The following is a 22,184-nucleotide window of genomic DNA, read 5'->3' as shown; positions in this document are numbered from 1 at the left end:
TTTTTAAAGTATGAATGAGTTTTAAATTGGTTTTTTAGCCTAGTGCAAATTCAAAGTAAGTAATTTATAAATCATTTTATAGATTATTGAAAAATTTATGAAAAAAAAAGATTATTCAAAGTCTGTTTAAAACAAAGTTATGTTATATAGTTTTGCAAGTTATTTTAGAAATAATAAATAATTAAAATCATAAATACTTAAGCTAAAGATTTAAATTAGTTTGAAAGTTTTTTTTGCCTTTTAACTTATGAATTATGAATTGCATAAGTTCTGTATCTACATAATTACAATTTTTTTTTGGAAGTTATCACATTTCACAACACATAGTTACCAAAGTCAATTTTTTGAGTTTAAAACTATTGATTTAAGTTTTTAAAAAGAAAATATTTTTTATTTAAAGGTTTTGTTACACAGTAATTTTTCAAATATTCTTTCAAATATGATATACTCATCTCTCATGTTATGAAATATATAGAAACATTAATTTTTGAATTTAATATAGCAGTAACATTTATCTTAAAAGTTATAGGGCATTACAAATTAAATAGTATTATAATAGTTTAAGTTTAAGCTGAAAATAGAAATTATTTTACTATTACTTCAGACACATTGTTTAAAATAGATACTTTATTTGCTAAGACAATTGAAAAAAAACCAACAAAACAGGTAAACCTTCTTTAAAATTTAAGTTTTTTATCGAATTTGTTTATTTTTCAAATTAGCTTAAGAATTAAAGTTGTCAGTCTTGTTACATTTTTTAAAGATTAACTAGTTTCAAAAGTAGTATTATAGTTTTGAGTATACTAAATATTCAACTGATTGAATTTAAACCAAAATATAAACTTTATCTATGTAATTTTATTTTTTATACTAGCTTCAAAAATAAAATAAATAAGTATTGTATGGTTTTTATCTCTTAAACATTTTAGCATATTAATGGCTTTTCTTAGTAGCTTTAAAGTACAAAAATAGAGTTAATGATTATAAACAGAAGGTTTTCCTTTTAATGTTGATAACTTTTCTTTAACTTTTAATTAAGTTTATTTTTTATCATATCATTTATGTAGTTTTTGAAGAAATTGATCTTCTTTTATGTACAGTGACTTTTTAATGTAAAATTTAAAGTGATTATGACATTTTAATTTTTTTTACTTTAAACATTAATTAAATTCTAATATCATCTATACACCAGTTTTTTTCTCATTTTTGTTTTGAGCACAAACTTGAATAGTGCATGTTATTAGTTGAATTTTTAGTATGAATAACTAAATATTTTTAAAAACTTAAGTTATTTTTACAATATATAAAAACATATATAATATGCAACAATAAACATTTTTGAGTTTGAGTATTAAGCTTTTTAAAAAGCTTATAAATTTATGATTACTGTTACAAACAAGGTTTCCAGACTTTTTTTGCATATTTTTCAGCATTGTTTTTTGTTGTATCATTAAATATTATTTGTCTGTTTTTTTTAAATGTTCTTTTGCATGCTATAGAATTGCAGTACCTTAAGTTATATTTTTGTAAACTAACCTTTTTTAAATTAATGCGTTTATCTACTTTTTTTATGACCTTGTTATAAATTTTAACTCACAAAAGCTGTTTTATGTAGTTTCATATTAAAATTTTGTAAAGTAAAATTTCAGAGTAAAGAAAATATTAAAATTAAATTCATCTAATTACTTTTACTACTACAGTTTTACTTCATGCTAAAAAATAAACACATATAGTTGTATCTTATTATTTATAGCGTTATGTTTTGCTACTTTTGTTATATAAACTTTAGCTTTCTACCAGTTTTAGAACCATTTAAAAAAAAATAAAATTTCTGTTAATTTTTTTTTTTTAAATTACAACATCTTTCGTATTTTTGAATTCTCACTGAATTAGAGTTACATTTTACTTTTAGTTTTAAATCACAACAAAAAAAAAAATCTCAGTTTTATTAAAAGTAAGTTCTTTTTGAAATCTTTAAAACTTATTAAAATACCATTATACTACATATTTTTCCAAAACTTTTTACTGAGCTATGATTTATCAAGGACAACTTATAAATTTCTAAAAATATGTAATAAAAAAAATGTGCTAGTTTTTAATTAAACAAGATTAATTAAATAAGAAATTTATAAATATACAAAAAATAAATGTTTTTTAAGCACATAAAAAAAAACATAATTGAAATTCTCTCTTAACTCTTTTTTTGTGAGATAATAATTTTTAGTTCTTTGAAAACATTTGAAAAAATACTTTTTAAATTTATATTTAAGTTTAGACTGTATAACAACTTCAATTTACTATTTAAAGATATGACAAAAAACAAAACAAGATATTGTAGTTACGGCTTCTTTTATTTGTTTTTCTTATTAATTTCTAATTTCAGATGCAAGTAGATACAAGTTTAATTAGTATCATTGAGGTTTTAGTGTTTGAAAATTTTTACAACTTATGATGTTTTAATGCTGTGAAACATATTTAAGCCTGTTATTTTACTGTATATGCCAGATTAAGATTTTTTTTTAACTTTAAACTAACACTAAAATAATTTATAACTTAAGTATTTTAAGTGTATCAATTTAAGTACAAACAGAGAGTAAATTAAAATTTATCGATTAGTTTTTTTTTCAAATTTTCTTAGTCTTTGTGAACATACATCAACACTATACTGTACAGTAAAGAAGGCTGTATCAGTGTAAAAGTTGCATACATAAATTAAACTTGGAAAAAATAACAGTATCAAAGACTGAACTGTTTGACCTCTTAGTATAATAAATAAAAGACTTTATTTAAATAAATTTGTGTGGAATTTGCATACAAGCTTGCTTACACATCATATTACCGTTCATAAATCATACTTAATAAAGAAAATTTTCATTTTTTCTTCAAACTTGGAGTTATATTTTTAATCAAGATATATTCAGTTATACTCGTTACTAATTTAGTACGAAATGGTTTTGGTATTTTAAAGCCATTAACTTTTGTTTTTGTATCTTTGCAAACGTAACGATTAAAAACTGCTGTTTTAACATTAAGATGTCACTTTGCATTGCTAACTAATAATGTAGAAGTAAATTGAAAATAACAAACGGTTTTTTCTTTAAATCATTGAAACTGTTCGTATATATTATAATTCAGTTTGTTTTATGTTTCATACTTATTGTTAAACTTCTTATTTAAATTGTTTTCAAGATGCTCTGGTAGCAATTTTTCTATTTTTATTTTGTATTAAATATTTTTAAGATTCAATTTATCCTAACAAAAAAAACTTTTATTCTATAAGTTGTCTGCCAAATTTATTTAATTTTTGATAATTCTAGCTTCAACACTTCTTGTTTAAGATAATGTTGCTTTACGAGAATTTTTTTAGTCTAATCCAGGGTTCCCCTAACTTAAGGGCCATAAGCTGTAAGGGGGAGGAGGAGTGACTAATTAAAGGTCATAAGCCCACAGTCTTAATCTACCACTAAATATTCTAATACTAAATAATCAGGATTTCTGGTACCCACTGATCTCCTTCAGCGCTACCAGGTTTGATCCTATCTGTATTCCTACTCGCCTATTTACTTAGTTTAAGGAGTTAATAGTATTTGTCCTTTAATATCCAAATTTTTGTTTATGTACTCGTTTTTTCTTTTTGTTCGAAAGTTAATTTGTTTGGTTACAGTAGCATTGGTTTAGTCTAGATTTTAGTATTTTCTATTTAGTTATTTTTAAAATTATATTACTATTTTGAATTAAGTTCAGAAACAAACTTTTTTTTTTCTGCTTACAAACTTTTTTTTTATATTTTATAATAACTTTTTTTTGTATGAAAATGTAAAAAAATAGTTGATGTATATAATTTAGCAGAAAATAAAGTATTAAAAAAGTAGACTGAGATAAGGAATACAAATAATTATAGTTGATAAAACTTTATAACTAAAAATACCAAAAATTTTACACTTTACTCTGATAAAAACTTAGCTTTTTTACTTGATTTTAAAAATTCAAGTGCGACAAAAATAATCTACTAAATCTATTCAAACAAATGTTAATAAGCTAGAACAACACAACAGTCTTAGATGATATTTAATATCAAAAACTCTGTAGTTTTGAACTTTCTAATAGTGAATAGTGTGATAAACTTGTGTGGCTTTGCTTAATTGTAATAGACTTGTATGGTACAGAATAGTTTTACAATGATTTTCATGAGATCAATTTTTGAAATTATACTTTCAATTTTATGATACTACGGTCAGAAAAACAATTTCTTACTATAATGTTTAGATTGTTTAAGTTTTACAATCTCTAAAAATAATTTTACTCTTATGTGTTAACACGTAACTTTTTATACATGATACGACATTCTAGTTTATTAGAAAATGAACAAAATATTAATTATATCTTTATTTTCATAAGGTTAGTTTTTGTTTTGCGAAAACTTGTTTTTAAATTTAGCGTTTAAACAATTTAAGTTGGTTTTTTCTTAAGTTTATTGTAATAACAGTTTTTTTAAATAAATATTTTTAAACATGTTATTCAAACAAGTTTTATTAAGTTTAAACAAAATTCAATCAATTAAATATAACGATGACTGCAAAATTAACCTCATTGCTAGATTGATTTTTCACTATAAATCTAACTATGAAATATATTAAAAAATTGTAAACGGTAAAATTAAAGTACAAGAGGTTAAGCCTGATTAGTATTTTTACAATGAGTGAAAGTAAGAATATTTTATTCATTTAAAAACAACAAGCTATGAAAATGATTTTTATTAACAAATGTTTTAAAAATGCTTACAATAGCAACAAAAATTTAAACTATATTTGTATGAATAATTGTTTACTAAAAACTCTGCATAAAACTTTTTGAAGTAAAACAAGCAAAAAGTAATAAGTACGATCGAAATCAACATAATCAATTGTATTGTTTAACGAGATAAACGAAAAATAGTTATATATAAAATGCTTTATTTACTTGTTGACGGAGATTTTCAAACATTTTCTTTAATCAAAAATATTAAAAGTAAAAGCATGTTAAGAATCTATTTGAAGTGTATACATTGTTATTTATCAAAAGAATTTACGGCACTAGGCAAATGTTAATTTTCTTTATGGTTCGCACAAATAAGGTACTTTCACGCAGAAAAAACGTAGAATATTTCTTGTAGCTTCACAGGGTTCTTCTGACCATTTATTTTTCTCAGTGTCATAAATTAAACATGGCGCTTTAGGCTGAAAAACTAATATTTTCTTTCCGATAGTACAAGATTCAATTCCAGGGTATACACTATTTAGTTCTGGTGATTTTAAAGTGACAAACTTTTTACCCACGCTGTCGAAAACTTCGCATGCGTTGTTAATGTCAGAAACTACAAACAGCTTGTTCATAGCAACAACTAAACTGTGATCACTTTTACCAGAGTTCATATTAGCCATTGGTGACCATTCGTTTGGTAGTACATCGAACGATTCAACAGTGTTTAGGTCATTATAGTTATCATCTATCCCACCGCAAACTATAATTCTTTCTTCAAAAACTGCACAAGCTGCACACGACCTTTTTTCGTTCATTCTAGCAACTTCTTTCCAACTGCAATCACTTGTATCAAATTGTAAACACGAATTAGTTTTGTTTCTGCTAGCACATCCTCCAATAACAAATATCTTCTCCATGAATGCACATGTACAAAAAAACTTATGATCATCATAAATCTGAGCTACCTGACACCATATTTTAGAAGTAAATGAATATTTGTCAACAGTCACTATCCAATCCCGATTATTGTTAAAACCACCAAAAGCATAAAGATTACCTTTTACATAAGCAATTTCTGCAAAATAACGTCCCGTTATCATTGGTGTGATATCATTAGCTTCTACATCTCCCAGACTATTTACGTCAACACAACTTACACTATTACAAGAAATAAATGAGCCTAATTGAGCACCTCCGCAAACAAGTATTTTAAAAGAGTTATGATTACAACATCTACTTTTCTGATAAGCACTCGACGTATTTAGAAAATAGATATCTTCGCAGTATTTGTTCAAAATTTCTACACAATCATCATCTTTGATAAAAAATGTTGAGTCATCTAAAAGCAGTCGTACAGTATCTTTTGATAGTATATGTAAACGAACTTTTAGCAAAATATCCTTTGCATACTTGCCACGTTCTTTAATGTTGTAGTTTAACCATCTTTCAGCTACTTTGAATACTTCAATTTCTGAAGTGATAAAAAGTTCAGAACTTGCAAGTATTTTTGAAATCGAAGTGTAACATAGCTGCAAAAAGCTTTCATTATCACTTACAATTGTAAAATAAAGTTCTATAAACCTCAGAGTTGCTTTATGATGACTTGGTAAACAGAAAAGATTAACAAACTGGTAAACAGATGCAGTATTTTTTATTTGTAGTTTTTCAAGAATTGTTGTGAAAATTTTACTACTTGCATCTTCTTTGAACGAAAGTTTATTTAATCTAGTTACTGCAAATGTGCCCTGCTTATTTTGGTGCTTGTTACCTAAACAAAATAAGTTCTTGTTACTTAATGAATAAAGCTTTGTAAGCTGAGAAATAAAAACAATTACTATCTGTAATTTAATTATTGATATACATTGGTTTATAATATAATTATAATGTTTATGCTTATAATAAAGCTTCATTCTTTAAAGCAAAGTTTAAATAAAAAGCAGTTTATTTTTCAAACAGAAAAACGTAAATATATTGTTGGAGTACATAAATCTTTCAAGCTTGTCACTTCATTAAATAAAAGTCATGCAAATCAAAACTAAATGGTTAAAAATGTATTTTCTTGAACAATTATTTTTTTCAGATTAACATTTTTAAACTATATTTTAAATCTTTTTCATGTGCTAACTAAAATGGTACTAACCTAATTCGCTTCTTAATTGGTTGATAATTAATTGGTTGATAAACCAACAGAGATTCACCTATAGTAAAAAAGTTAAACTTTAACAAATAAAAATAAATCTAACATTAACACATACTTTTTTCATTAGGATAATTTGAATTGAACTTTTCATCATACTCACAGCTTTTTGTACCGTTTTCATTGCAAAACTTCAGAATAGCACGCTTTTTAAATTCCGCAATGCGGTCTACATATTTAGAAACCTTGTTTGGTTTAATTTTTTCTATACTGACTATATTCAGACTGTGTACTTTTAACATAGTAATTATATCTGTCATAAATTGTTTAGCGACCTGTAGAAAAGAAGAATAACTCTAAATTATTATAAAAGCAAAGTAGTCAAGCAATTAAACAGTAAAAATTTTAAAACGTTTTACAAGTACCAACATATAATTTTAATAAATGTGTATTACAAGAAAAGCTGAGAATGAAACAAGAAAGTAGTAACTTTTTTTATATCTTTTATTATATTTTTAGATAAAAAAGTTTTTAGTTTAGACTAGCAAAGCGCTAGATCATTATTAACCACGGACGTAGCTAGCTCAAAAAAGTTATGAATTAGAAAAATACATCAAGAATGATGTGTGATTACGACATAAGGAACAAAGCAATTCAAACTACTTCTTATGCTATTGAAACTTATATTAAAGCTTTCAGTTATGTTATAAATTCAAAATTGTCGAAGTATTAGTAAAAATTGTATGAAAGGGAATTTATGTTGCTTTTGACCAGGCATGGTATAATTTGAAAACTACTAATTACAGCTGTTTTATCGCTATAGTAACTAGAACCCTAAAGTAAAAATTATATAAAGTTCTTATTTTGTTTTACATTTTATTAAAATTAATAAATTAATTTTTATTACTTTTGTTGTAATAACATTACTATAATATTAAATTACATGAGTTTTGATTTACAATGTTCTTTAATACCTTGTTCAAAAAATTAAAGCATTTTATAATAATATTTTTACATATTAGTTTTTTTTTTAAATGAACTTCTACTTAAGTAATTTTTTTTAGCTTAATGCTTTAGAAAAAGAAGACATTAACTTTTTTAGTATGAAATAATTTTCTTCTGTAACTATACCTTTTATTCAGTATTATAGTTTATTTAGTTTTTGAACAATTAAGTTATAAAATAACAAAATATTGAATATAGATCTACTAAATATCTTTCAAGATTTAAAGAAAAGATAGACTGAGGCTTTTAAATATTCTTAAAACTGCCCTGAGTCTTCTTTAAAAATACAAAACTGATCTAACTTGACCTGAGATTTTAAAATGTTTCAAATTGTTCTGAGTTATCCTGATTATTTTTCAACTTCAAACTACCCTTAGATTTCATAAGTCATCCTGTTTTTTTTTCAATTGCAAACTGTCCTTAGATATCCAAGTCATCCTGAGAATTATAAAAAACAGAAGTTTTCTGAAGTATCCTGAATTTGCGGCAAACCTAATTCATAGTTGTTGCTTTCAGCTCTAATAGCTACAACTGACTGTAATGTATGACATCAAGTTTTTATATCTTGTTATCTTAATATTCACTATTCAAAAAATCAATAAATTACCATAACAATGAGTATATACATCCTTAAAAATCACTATCTAAATATGATAGTTGCCAAATTTTCCAATCAGCTAACCAAGCATTCAATCCTTAGTTTAAAAAATATTTTATTATGATACTACAGTAAACTTTAAGTTTTAAACTTCCTTCAAAAACTTGCAACAAGTTTTTGAACAAATTTATAAAACTAATTCAAAGTGTTGAAAGTAAAACAACTAAATCTTTTTTAATATCTAAAAAACTAGCTTTAAAATATTCTAAGTTTTTTATAAAACAACCAAACAGGCCTGTACCTATATCTTACTACTACTTATTAACAGTAAACTTACTTACAATACACTATACAAACAAAATGGTAGTTTGAACTATCTACAAACATACTTTTATTTAGTTTTGTAGTTTAATATTTTATCTCAGACTGTTTGTCTGCGATATGAGGATGAAATTTTTGACGGTATGCTTGTAAACTTAAATAAACATAAATAACATAATAAACATAAATGAAATGAAAACAATTCTTATAAAATGTTACAAAAATAAATTCTTTATTTTCGTAACATTTAATAAGAATTGTTTTCATTTTTTTTATGTTTAGTTTTACTGTAGATTAATTATAACGAAAATGGACTTATTTGGTTTTAACTTTTACTAATTGCTTTTGTCTTTTATTAATCTCTTGATTACTTTATGATTACTTGATTACGTGGTTATTGCATTGGTGTGTAAAATCTTATTATTTGTTATCATTGTACTCTACTGAAAAGAATTGATCGAAATATATTTAGAGTTTTTGAAAGTGTGTGTCTTGTATAACTTATAGTAAAAAAGAAGAAAAACGTTATAGTTTTAAAAATCAAACTACTATTTAAATTTGTTTTTTGTTCAAAAAAAAAAGATTAGAAAAGGAGATATTAGATGTTTTTATAGTAGATATTATTAGTAGATAGTAGACTAGTAAAGGGACCATAAGGTCAAAATTTAGAACTTAAAAGATATTCTGGAGTTAATGATGAAGTGCAAAAAAAAGAGTCTTAAGGCAGTTTATAAAAAGTTTTTATTAGACGGTGCCATAGCTTTTTTAATTTGTTTAAAAGGGGCCTTATAAAAAAGTTAGATAAACTTTAGTCTAACCCAGGGGTCGGCAGGCAGTTGGTAGTCGCGGGCCAAATTTCAAGTTTCCAAAGTCTTCGCGGGCCGCAGTTTTAGTTTTAGTGACATTTGAATAATCTTTTGGTTTTAGTTTTAGACACACTAGAGAAAAGTTTTACTTTTATTCACCTTATTATTTTAAATGACTTTTAGCTATACATAGAATGCCAATTTAAATTAATATTTATTAGAATAGAATTTACATTGACTAATATACTTAAGTGTTGATAAACTATGTACTTACATAAGCACTTAATAAGTTAAACTTAATACTTTTGTAATTGTACTCACAACCTAACTCTCTATAAAAACCTATCTTGAAAGACAATTTATGGGTTACATTATACATTTGTTGTATTATCAACCCTTTTTTCATATTTTTAAGAATATTTACTTCAAAAAAAGTTTTTGCGTGTTATTTAATTTACACTCATTAAGAAATTTAGTAATTAGTTAACTTAATAAATTTAATACCTGTTTGTATTCCAGAAAGTTAAAACAAAATCTTTAACATAATTAATTCTCGAATACTTTGATAAAATATCTAGTTAGTAATTAGTCTTTAACTTGGTTGCCACTTAAAAAGCAAAAATGTCTGAGTTGTATCAAACCAGCCTAAGTTTATTAAAAGTTAAAAAAGCTAATAAATAGGTTTTAATCAATCTTAAATACCTAGTTTAAATATCATCCTTATTAAAAAGTACACAAAGTGTAAGAAAATAAGAAAAAATTACAGTTAGTAAACTACACTACAGTCATAAAAACTATTCTGAGAATTGGAAGATTTCTTTAAAGTGTTTGAAATAAAAGTTTTACACACACCTGAGATTTCAAGCTTTTAAAATAGCCTTTTTGTGTAGCTACCCAGTTAAATAAAATTCGCAACATAAAGAAATACAAAGGTTATTAACAGTTAATAAATTACATGCCAAAAAAATATAAGCCAGCTGGAATTGACAATTAAGTTTCTTTAACAAATTTAACAAAAGTATAAAACTTAATTGAGTCATTAGCAAAGTAGAAAAACTTATTTTTTATTAAGCATTATAGCAATTCTTTATCTGCAATAAAAGTATTGCATTTAAAATAGTAACTGTAAAATATAAGATGAGCTACAAGAATAAACAACGTTAGTTAGGAGTTATTGCGAGAAACGATAAAAAAACAAACCACCACAGTCAGTTTCAACAAAGCACATGATTATCTTTAGTAACTACATAATGATCAGAAAAAATTGTTAAGGCAAGTTAAAAAGTAGCAAAATTTATTACTTAAAATGAGATACCGTTTATAATTGAAAAACTTTTTTAAAGAATTTAAGTTAGCGGTAATGAAAAACTTTTTTTTTTTCTTCAATGACAACAAGAAGTAGTGTTTAGGAAATGCAATAAGGTTATAAAGTCGCATAAATGAAACTAGGAATTAAATCAATCTTTTAACATGAGAGCACTGTTAGAAAAACTATTGCTCATCTGAGAATTTTTATTAGGAATGTTTTTACTAAATTTGACATTTTAGTAGAATTTCTCGGTTTAGTTCCAACGCGAAGCACAACAATCGGTGAAATTTTATAATAAAAGGTGCAATGCACCAATACAAAGTTTTTGGACGTACAATTTATTCTTTTATTTTTAGTACAAAGTTTAATTTAATTTAAACAAAGTTTCAAAAAATATATCAATATTCAAAAGCACTGTTAAGCTACTTTAATATATTTTTTTAATAAAAAAACACTTATTTGGTAAAATTTTTGTGTAAAAACGAAATTTCATTACTTTTCTTGTAAAAATTGTTTGAAATTTCAGGCTTTTTCAAAAATTCTCAAATTCAAGGTTTTTTCCAGAGTTTTTAAGCATAAATTTTTAAATTCAAAGCTTTTCCGAGATTCAAGTTTTTTGGCAACACTGTTTGTTCAGACTTAAATGTACACAATAATATTTCGAATTATATCGGCTGCAAAACTTAAAATTTTATATATATTATAACTTAAACTAACACTGTGGATTGAGCAAAACATACATCATAAGTTTAATCTGCCACTCTTTCAAGCAAAAAAGCCAGCCTGAGTTAACAAAAATATTTCTGATATTTTTTTTAACGAAAAGCAATTCTAGCCAAATACTTTAAAAATGACTTAATTTGCTTGAGATTTGAACTCTTCAAATAGTGATAGTCTGAGTGTGTGGCAATTTTTAGTTGTTTATTTGCTTGAATTTAAACTATTTTGATTAACAATGTACAAACTTAATGAGTATACTATCCCAAAATCTAGTTTATATTAAATAGGTAGCTCCTAAAAATAGCAGTTGTGTGTATTGATATGCAAAGCATAAAAGTTAACTTAGTTTGACAAAATCAATTTTTGAAAACTGAAAATATATACCTAACAAAAACTATATTAATTTATGTCATATATATTATTTTATATGTGTCTGTACAGATTTAGATATCACATGTAGAAACAACAATGTTAGAAAATTATGCATAAACAAAACTTAAACTAACTAAAGTATTAGATAAAAAGTGGTTTAAAATATGAGCATCTTTTAAAGTTGGTGTGCATAGAAATTAATTTAAAGTGCAAAGAAAACTTCTAAAAAATTAACAAAAAACAAAATAAACCTTATTTCTTATTACTATGTTATTTTAAATGTTTTTACACTAAAATATAACATTTACAAATAAAAAATTTATAAAATAAACTTAGGTATAAAAAATATTGAAAATGAATATATAAGCTATAAATAAATGACACTTTAGTTAATATCTGTGCATTACTTATGTACAAAATGGAAAACATTTACATTAAGTTATTTAATAAATAGGTATTATATAACTAACTTATTAAATCCAAGCACTCTTTACACTCTTTTTTTCGATAATTACTTGCTGTTGTAAAAAAGAAGTTATTATGAAACTGAGAAAAATGTCCTGTTTGAATGCTAATCTGTCTTTTTCACATTTTTAAATTAAAGCAATAATTTCTTCTAATTATTTTAAAACGTTATACAGAGACTTAAAACCAAACTAATCAAATTAAATCGAACTATCGAAAAAAAATTAACTTGAAATATATTTTTGCTCCGCGGGCCACATTTCCATGCTCGCGGGCCACAAAATTTCCTTTCGCGGGCCGCATTCCATTCAAAAAAATAACATGCTCGCGGGCCGCAGATTTACCCTTCGCGGGCCGCAATTGGCCCGCGGGCCGCAGTTTGCCGACCCCTGGTCTAACCAGATACCAAAACAACTAGGCTTTTTCCGTTTAGCTAAAATATTGAAATTAAAGTTCTAAACTACCAGTTGTTATTTTCTTTTCTTTAAAGTCTATATACTTATAGTTTTCTTTATTTAATTTGATATCCAAGAATGATTTTTTCAGTAGTTTTTAATCAAAATAAACCTGTGTAATTTATAAACTCTTTAATAAAAGATTTTAAACATAGGTTATTTTCTAAATATACGCAACACAACATATTCATAGCGTAAACTTAAAACAGGGTTATTTGTATTTAAAATGTTACTTTAAAAGTTCCCATAAAAGCTTAGTATTAGTTTTGTCTAGCGGGTTAATCTAACAACCCTGTCTACTTTGGTATACAATTTTTTGACAACCATGACAAGGGCTCTAGAGACTGTAGTGAATATAGTTTCCCAATATTCACCATCTTTGTATTTCAAGTTTGGTATTATGTCAACAATTTAAGATGATTTGTTAACTTGTACATAGTATGATACGAATAGCGGAAAAATAATCTTATTCGTTTTACAGCTGGTCATCAGATTTTCCTGTTTAATTTTTACAACTTACGATTTTATTTTATCATTTTAAATCAATGTAAAGTTTTAGATAACTTATTTTGTACTTTATTAAGCTAAATTCTAGTTTCTAGTATTTTTTATTTACATTTTCTACGAACTACTTAGTAATTATAAGTTAGGGTGACTCTTACTTGCGTCTACTTTAGTAGTAGACTCTGAATGAATGTGATTTGATGATTACCCAAAATAATAAAACTAGTTTTGCCCCAAATTGACCGAATTTAATTTCAGATTGTCTGATGCTAACAATATTTATTATTGTGTTCAGCTTTTTTAAGTAGTTTAGTTTACCTATCACGAACATTATTACCTTTATTAAACTTAACACGTTTGATATTTTTTCAACAAACTAAGATTGTGTTTTTTTATGTTGGCCGCTAGTTTTAGTACTAAACATTTGTTTACAGCACATCATAGAGTAAGTTTATATCTTTTAAAAAGAGCACTTTCAATTGTAACTTTATTTGTAATACATTTGTATGTAGTCTGTATATACAGCACTTACGCAAAAGTAAAGAAGTAATAGCATTATATACTTAGAATCTTCGATTTAGTGATGCTTTTAACTTCACAGCTTATAAAACCTTATAAAATTTTTATTTACTAACTTGAAATCTTTACAAAAACTATTGTTAATAAATACTTTGTACCTTTCAAAAAAACATTTTCTAATACATTGCTTCGAAACTTTATCTTACTACTTGTTTTAATAAATATTAACGTTTAATGAAATACCATAATTTAGTTATTTATTTAGCAGCTTCAATCTTTTTGTAATTTTAGTTAAATGATAAAACTGACAAAGAGCAAAAACCTGAAAAGCATACTTGAAGAAGAAATTCAAAATTTTGCATAAATTTCATAAAGTGTTTAGTATTTAAGTGAAATAGACCAAATTATTGATTATATCAGATACTTTTTATATTAATTTATGCGTGTAAACTCAACAAGACAAATAAAGTTTTATTAAAATAATTATATTTTAAAAATTAACTTTTAATTTGGTTGCTTAGAAATGTTTGTATAAGTGCTTTAACATAAGACTAGTTTTGTAAAGTTTTTAAGCAAGTTGATCATGGAAAAAATAATTCAAATACCCTCTTTTGCTTTAAGAAAAATATTTTTGTTTTTGTCACATTAAGAAGTATTTTTAGTTTTACATGCATAAAGTTGTTAAAATTATAAGTATTATTTCAGTTGTAAATTGTCATCTTACTTTATATTTGCAGACGATCAATAAAGTTAATTTATAGCAAGGTTTTATTATTACAACTATCGAAAAGTAAGTGTATATTTTTTATTTTTTAAATACTAGTTGAAATCTATAGTTACCTACATTGTTAATGAGAAGTTAAATATTGTTAAAAAGAAACCAAACAACTTTTAATTTTTATTTTTAAGAGAGTGGAGATTTTACAAATAATTTTTTAGTATTTGTCGAAGTATTTGTAGTCATTTGATAAACTTTAAGTACAAAAGAAAGTACACATGCAATTTAGTTGTTAGCACTATCTCATTGGACTAAAATAAAACAATTGCATCAATCAGTACTTGAAAGAAGTTACTGCTAGACAGTTTATCCACTCAAATAAAATCGACTTAGTAAGTTTTTAAATAAAATTATTTTTCTATGATACTCTTCTGGTGAAGACCTGAACAAAAAATTTAAAATAATCAATTTTATAATAGGAAAAAATTATTTAAAGTTACTTTGGCCAAGAACTACCTGTAAAAAAATATTTTTAGGAAAATTAAGTAAAAATAAATATAGCAGTCTGTTCGTTATGTAAGTTGAACCCGCGTTAAGAAAGTGTCTTGAAAAAAGCTTCGAAATTTACTGTTAAACTAATATTTATTATGCTTGGTTGTCATTTAATTTTATCTAAAGAATATGGTAACCTATGTTGATATAAAAAGTTTTAACACATCAGGTGAATATTTTTCAATTATTTTTTTAAGTAATATCGAAAAGATTTACTACATAAAATATTTACTTGATCGACATAACACGTTTCTATAACCTAATTAAAAAAAAGTTTAATAAAAGAACATTTTATTATTCATGCATTTTGTACATACTCCGACAAAATAGCCGATAGAAAAGTTTTTTAATCATTAAGCAGTACTATTAAAACAATTCGTTCAGAATAACTTATAATAAATGATGAACTTAAACACACAACTAACAACAACAACATCTGAGACATCCTCCAATACAACGACCGGTTTCGTCCTTGTTAGTACTAATCAGGCAGGCAAAGTTGGTTTTAGTATAAAAAAATTAAAACTTTTATACAACATATCTTAGTTTTCCAGATAAATATTGAAATTTGAAACCTATGGCTACTTGTTGTTTTCAAACTGGTACTAAAAAAATTTAGTATTCATTGATTACTTTTAAAGTATAAAGCAGGGATCGGAATCCTGTAGAACTTCTTCAAAAATTTTTGTCCGGCAAAGTCGTTCTATCTAAAAGAACAACTATTTTATAAGAAGCAAGCATATTTTTTTCACTTTTTTATTTATAGAATTAGGTAAACTTAAGAAACAATTGCTTTAAGTTTTTGCCAAACAAACAAAAAAAAGATGACTGCTTATTTTTAACTATGTTAATATAACTTAAATAAAAGTTGTTAAGTAATGTCTTGTTATATATTACCATTTAATATTTATTTTAAAAATAGCAATACACTACTAATAATACTTCTGTAAACAACTTATTCAAAGTATTAGACCTCTTAACTTTTTTAAGCTTTAAAAGCTTGCTAATAGTGAAATTATTTGTGTAGTGTATCTTCAAACTTTTAAACTTTGCTTATCAAATAATATTTTAAAGTTAAAAAATTAAAATAGATGAAAAACAACCCGTGCAAAAATGTCTCCGTGAAAAATTGTCTGCTCGTGTAAAAGTGTCATCGGGAAATTTTGTCTTTGTGTAATTAAGTCCACTCGTGCAAAAGTGTCTTCGTGCAAACGTATTTTCGTGCAATTTTATCCACTCGTACAAATTTGACACCTAAACGCAATTAAAAAGTTAATTTACAGTAATATATTTATTAAATAGTACTTTTTATTGATCGCCCATTACTTGTTTATATCTTGGCTCTACAGTTTAAATAATTTGATACTTATACATTAATAAAATAAAAAAGTTTTAATGTTCCAAAACCAATGCTTAACAACACTTAATGATACTTTGACTAGAAAACCCTCTTTTGAGAAAAAAAAACTATACTTAAACGAATGTTACTAACTTTTCAGTTAAATAAATATAAAGTATAATACAAATAATAAATATTTGGATGAATTTTTATAAACTTTAATACCAGTTATGAAATAAAAACTTTAAACTATTTAATACTACATTTTTAATATAATAAAAACATACCAGTGTTTTTAGCCTTTAAAAATTTTGATGCATAAACTTGACAAGCTCCTAAATATTAAATAAATTTTATCTGAGTTTTCATAAAAATACAGAAAATAAATACATAACTATAATCAATTAAACTTTGTGTTAAATTGAAGGAAAGCCAAGACAAATGTCGAAGCAAGTACATGTCAAACAATCTATTTTTATATGTGCTGAGATAATTTGTTAATCAGATTAACACTTCAGTTAAGTTCTTAATGTTTATAATTTGATTTCTATGTCATAAAAAGTGTAAATTTGTTCTAATACTTTATACCTTTAAAACAATTCGAAGCCAGTAATTTTTATAATATATTAGAGATATAATACAAATAGTAACATCTAAAAGTACATTTAATAGATATACAAAAATAGTTTTTGATTTAGATTTATGCATTATAATGTTTTATTTAGTATTGTACTAAAAGTTAATCAATTAAAGTTATAAGTAAAAAAAAAAAGTAAAAATATGTTGTTTTATACAACAGAAATTCATTTTTCTTGTGCTAACTTTACCTTGTAAACAATTGAAATTCAAAAACAAAAGTAGTTAAGCTGGTCTGAATTTCAAACGATAGTAATAAATTTGAAAGTTTTAATGAATCGTTTAAACTACGAAAAATAAATAATTTCAAAGAGACTAACATTTAACTGTTTGTTTTTATCGCTAAAGTTTTTCTAGTAACAATCACAGTAAAAGTTAAAAAAAGTTTATAATTAGTGTTGTTTCTAAAACTTTGTTTTTGTAATAAAATCTGCAATTATTTATTATACATTACGAGAAAAAACATCTGAAATTTTATAAAGTTATTTTATTTGTTTTTATAAGTTTTAGGAAATGGTTTTACTCTTTTTGCTGTAATACTTTGAATAAAATGTTATTTGAACAAAAAAATACTTGCCTTTATGTAGTTATTTTTAGCAATTGAAGCTAACAATAATTTACAATGACACTTCTTACTTTTTTCCTTTTTTTTTTCACTCTGTTTAGTTGCATTAGATTAATTAGTTCAATCAAATTTCAGTTCTGTACAAGTTGCCTTTTGCATTTTTTTTTCCAGTATTGGACTTATTTTCAGTTTCATGTAGATTTTTAGTTTCTATAAAGAAATACTTTAATTGTTTAGAAAAGTCTTACAGTTATTGCTTTTTGTCATTTAAAATTTAGGTATAAAGTATTTAGCTTCATGTTTATTCAAATCAATTTACTAAGGAGTTGTTTAATGTATAACCAACCAAGAGTAGACAACTTTATAGTTTGAAATAAAACTTAAGTTACAAAATGTTTTATTTGACTTAAAGCGTTTTGCCTTTGTTTTAACTAAGATAAGCTTTACTCCTTTAAGATTTATCTAGTTTAAAAAAAAGTTATTTATTTACATAAAAAAAAAGTAAAGTAAGTATTTAATTTTTTTTAACTCACATGTTTATAAGTTTAAATTTTTTATACTTAAACAAATGATAATTGAATTTTTCAGTTTAAGTTCATTTTTGTTTTGTTGTTTAATATAGAACACAAAAACATATATTTATTGTCTCTAGGTTTAAAAAAAATTCTATCTATAAAAATAGCTTTTTAAATTAATGCACAAATTAATAATTAAATACTTTTTATTTACAGCATAATTAACTTTGAGTATGTTATTTTAGTTTAACTTTTCAAAAAAATTAAGCTTTAAGTTTTGTAGTTTAGAAGACTTTTAATTAGTTTATTGAAATATAATTTGAAATATAATTGAAATATTTGAAATATAATAAAGTCTAAAGCTCAAACGCAGTTTTTCTAAATTTAAAAAATAATAGCATTATAGCTTTAGCAACAAAGATACATTATAAAGCGGAAAGCTTTGTCTAAGCCACATCTAATTAAAAATTAATTTAAAAGCGCAAACTTTGTTTGACTTTGTACTCTTCTGACTTGCTTGAAAATCCATTTTAAAAACTGTTCAAAAAAACCTTTTTATGTATTTACCCGATGGAAATTTAATTAAATTTACTTGAAATCTACCTTAGTTGGCAACATAAACTGAATTTGAAACAGTTATTGATAATGTAACACAGCTACGTTTGATTTTTATTTATTTTGTTGAACAGCTATCTATCAAACAGATGAATATAATATAAAACACTAAGCTTAAGAGAAAAGTAAATTTAGTATATTTATCTTATACAACTCTGCTTTTAAAAAGAGTTTAGCTACTCTAAGTAAATAAAACTGTAAAGTATAGCTACATGTTTTTTTAGAATATCAAATTAAATTAGCCATTAGTGTATATTTTATGTTTTCTGAAAGTTTTTGTTTTTGCAGTTAAAAAGTCAAAAAAAAATTAATGCTTGAAATGTATTAGTTTTAAATTTTGTTTTAGTTTTACTACATAATAAAAATGTTACATTAAGTCTAGATGTTTTGTTTACACAAAGCTTTATTCGTCTAGCTGAAGTTATTTTAGTAGTTTCTATTGTTTTCTTTTTAGCGAGGTTAAGTTTATTTTAAATAACTGTATCGTTTTTTTGGTAATAATGCAAGTAAAAATAAGCTGTAAAATCTTTTAAGTTCATTCAAACAACGTAGAGGAAGATAGTTTAAAACACTAAGCATAATTTTAGATAAAAAGTTCACAAATAGCTACCTAACTGTTATCAAGCTGATTTTTGTTTTAAAGTCGGAGCTTAAGATTTATCGTTTAAGATCTAAAAGCTTTCATTAAATTTCATATGCTTATACACATAAAACAGTTTTGGCACGTTTATAACATTTTAATCAGCTAATTCTCTACTTTTAATAAGATAATCCTTTAAGTTTAATAATCTTTTATAGCAGCTTTATATTTAATACAAAACTAAAACCTTTTTCTTATACCAGTAACTTTTATGAAACAAGTACAAAGTTTTTCATTATATCCAATTGCTTTGTAACAATTAGCGAAAACAGTGTGATAAACTTTAACCCATTGTATCTTAAAGTATTGATTATAAAAGTAAAAATAAGAACGGTATACAAATTGTATTTTTATTAAAAATATTAAGGTTATAAATAAAAATATACGTTTACAACTGTAAAGTATAACTCAATGGAAGACACATTTATTGGAAGATTTATTATAGTTTCTAAAGAAAACCACAATGAGTTTATGAAAGGAATCGGTTTGCAAATTTTGTAAACTAATTAAATTGAATTTATTAAATATTTATTTTTTTAACAAACGCGTCATCGCTTTTATAGCTTTAAAATTTATTTCCTTTTGTATGGGAAATTTTTGAATTGTTAAACTTAACTTTTTATTTCAAACAATGTTTTTTATTTCTGAACACAAATCTTTGAGTTTAGAGCATTCTTAACATCGAGGATTTCGTTTAATATTTAATACTTGAAGTTATATAATTGACTTTTTTAGTTGGTATACATTTTCTTATTTATAATATAAACAATTTCTGTTACGCAATATTTTATAAAATATAAAAAAGTATGTCACGTAAATTTTTATTTAGATTTAAGTCCTTTTATGTAAACGAAACATTTGCTAAGCCTTAGTATCAATTTTAGATATAAGGTCTTAAAAACTTTAACAAGTTCGTTACTGCTTGAACTTATCTCAATATTTAAACGCACATCTTTTTATTTTATTTTAAAGCTCAATCCTAACTAGGGGTTGCACCTGAATGGGTAGAACTTTGGAAACATTCCAAACTAATCACGGAAATCAATAAGGAATCTTCAAATACTTTCGTTATCAGAAGACTCGGGCATCGCAAGACGGTTTCTAACAAGTTGATTCTCGGAAAACCTTGTGTTGTTGAGACTATCAAAGGTGAAAAAGTCAGGGTAGGTTGTAAATTTTATTTAATTGATTTTTATTCTAAAGGTTTCAATTTTATTTAAATAAAATATTTTGTAAGTAAAAAAAAGTCAGTGTATTTCTAATTTACAAAAGGCTTTTTGATCTTATGTTAAAAAGATATACGTCTAACTTTTTTAACAAATATATCAAAAAATTTTAAAATAACTGTTTAGAATCAAATTTAACATTAAAAAAAAGTTTTAATTGTACCAAACACTTAAAAAATTACATTATTGTGTTTGAATTATAAAAATTTTATGCTAAAACAATGGTGAAGGTAAATTATATGATACCTAATATACAACAAGTATGTTTATCGTTAGTAACAACTTTTTACGTTTTGTTGAAAAAAATTTTTTTGTGCTTTCTAAAAACTTTACATTTAAAGCAAAATTTTTATTTTACTTGTATGAATTACGCTACTTTATTCGCTCTCGTTTATAGTTTTTTTGAACATTTCTTCTATATTAAAAAATTGTAAGTCAATACATACAGTTTAAATAAGTAAGTGATGTGTAGCTCGATAACCCAGAGGTCTTTTGGTTGTGTTTAAGAGTGTCCTTCATTTCTTTTGTGTTAAATAAACTAAATTAGTCTTTTGGTACTTAATGCATGAAACTCTACCCAACTATCGAAATTTTATTTATATATCATCAGGTTTTGCATTGAGACGTAGGGTGTACAACTTTTGAGCTACAATGATAAGAAATGTTAAAGAAAAAACTTTAAGTTTTTATACATTCCCAGTAGTAAAAATTGTTAAAGATTGATAGAAAGGCTACAACCTATACATGGTTTTGTGTAATCTTTTAAGCACTAACAAATCTAAAAGTTTTCTTTCAAGAGTAAAATAAAAGTCTTTGTTTTCGCATTTCTATTAGTCAAACTGCATTTAAAGTAAAAACATATTAACTTTTTTATTGTTAACTTATGTTTGAACAACCTAAATAACTACTAATTTGTATAACTCTTGTTTGATTTGAAACCATAGACTTATTTTTTCAAACTTTTGTACTTTATAGACGCATGAACAAGCAACTCATAGCTTTTTTAATTCGAAATTTTGTTCTTAAACTTTGTATTCAAAATTGCCATGGTTTAACTCTAGTTTTGTACATCTTTTTTAAAGTCTGCTGTGCATTTTTCCTTCTACGAAAACTAATCAAAGCACTTCCCGCAGCTCATCGCAAACATGGAAGGCAACAAAGTGGTTGCGAGAGGCGATTTCTACCAAGTCACGCTAGAAATGGTGGATAAGGACCACTTGAAAGAAACCATCATCTACAACAACAACCAGATGAACCGAGTGTCGAGGAGAATTAAAAGTTGAAAAAAAAAACAGTCTATGAGTTGAAAAATTTTGAATAATAAGTAAGAGATTTTTGTAACTTTACTTTTTTTTTTGTTTTGTTTGTGTGCAAATCCTCCAAGCTTTGTTAATGTACTTGAAAAGACAGACTTTTTTTAAAAACTC

The 22,184-nt window shown here is 24.6% G+C and overlaps 2 protein-coding genes across 2 annotated transcripts; one reads left to right on the top strand and one right to left on the bottom strand.

Annotated features, from left to right (window-relative positions):
* Window positions 1-3,486: 3,486 nt before the first annotated feature.
* On the bottom strand, window positions 3,487-5,657 carry LOC145836709 (kelch repeat-containing protein kel-10-like). Its single transcript, XM_082944490.1, has 2 exons — window positions 5,305-5,657; window positions 3,487-3,556 (listed from the first exon to the last, which is right to left on the bottom strand). Exons 1-2 carry the CDS (start codon window positions 5,655-5,657, stop codon window positions 3,487-3,489), a joined length of 423 nt encoding a protein of 140 aa, XP_082800616.1.
* Window positions 5,658-19,942: 14,285 nt separating this feature from the next.
* Window positions 19,943-22,040, top strand: LOC145836708 (gastrotropin-like). Its single transcript, XM_082944489.1, has 3 exons — window positions 19,943-20,015; window positions 20,519-20,694; window positions 21,891-22,040. Exons 1-3 carry the CDS (start codon window positions 19,943-19,945, stop codon window positions 22,038-22,040), a joined length of 399 nt encoding a protein of 132 aa, XP_082800615.1.
* Window positions 22,041-22,184: the final 144 nt, after the last annotated feature.

Source organism: Thalia democratica, chromosome 5, assembly GCF_965202585.1.
Source record: "Thalia democratica chromosome 5, ktThaDemo2.hap1.1, whole genome shotgun sequence".
Taxonomy (NCBI): Eukaryota; Metazoa; Chordata; class Thaliacea; order Salpida; family Salpidae; genus Thalia; species Thalia democratica.
This window is presented reverse-complemented; position numbering and strand designations above follow the sequence as displayed.

Coding starts and splice junctions, on each gene's coding strand:
- LOC145836709 (XM_082944490.1), bottom strand. CDS start 5,657: ATGGAGAAGATATTTGTTATTGGAGGATGTGCTAGCAGAAACAAAACT. Junction 3,557..5,304: donor TTCGACAGCGTGGGTAAAAA/GTTTGTCACTTT, acceptor CTAAGTAAATAG/GCGAGTAGGAATACAGATAG.
- LOC145836708 (XM_082944489.1), top strand. CDS start 19,943: ATGGAAGACACATTTATTGGAAGATTTATTATAGTTTCTAAAGAAAAC. Junction 20,016..20,518: donor TGAGTTTATGAAAGGAATCG/GTTTGCAAATTT, acceptor AATCCTAACTAG/GGGTTGCACCTGAATGGGTA. Junction 20,695..21,890: donor TCAAAGGTGAAAAAGTCAGG/GTAGGTTGTAAA, acceptor CACTTCCCGCAG/CTCATCGCAAACATGGAAGG.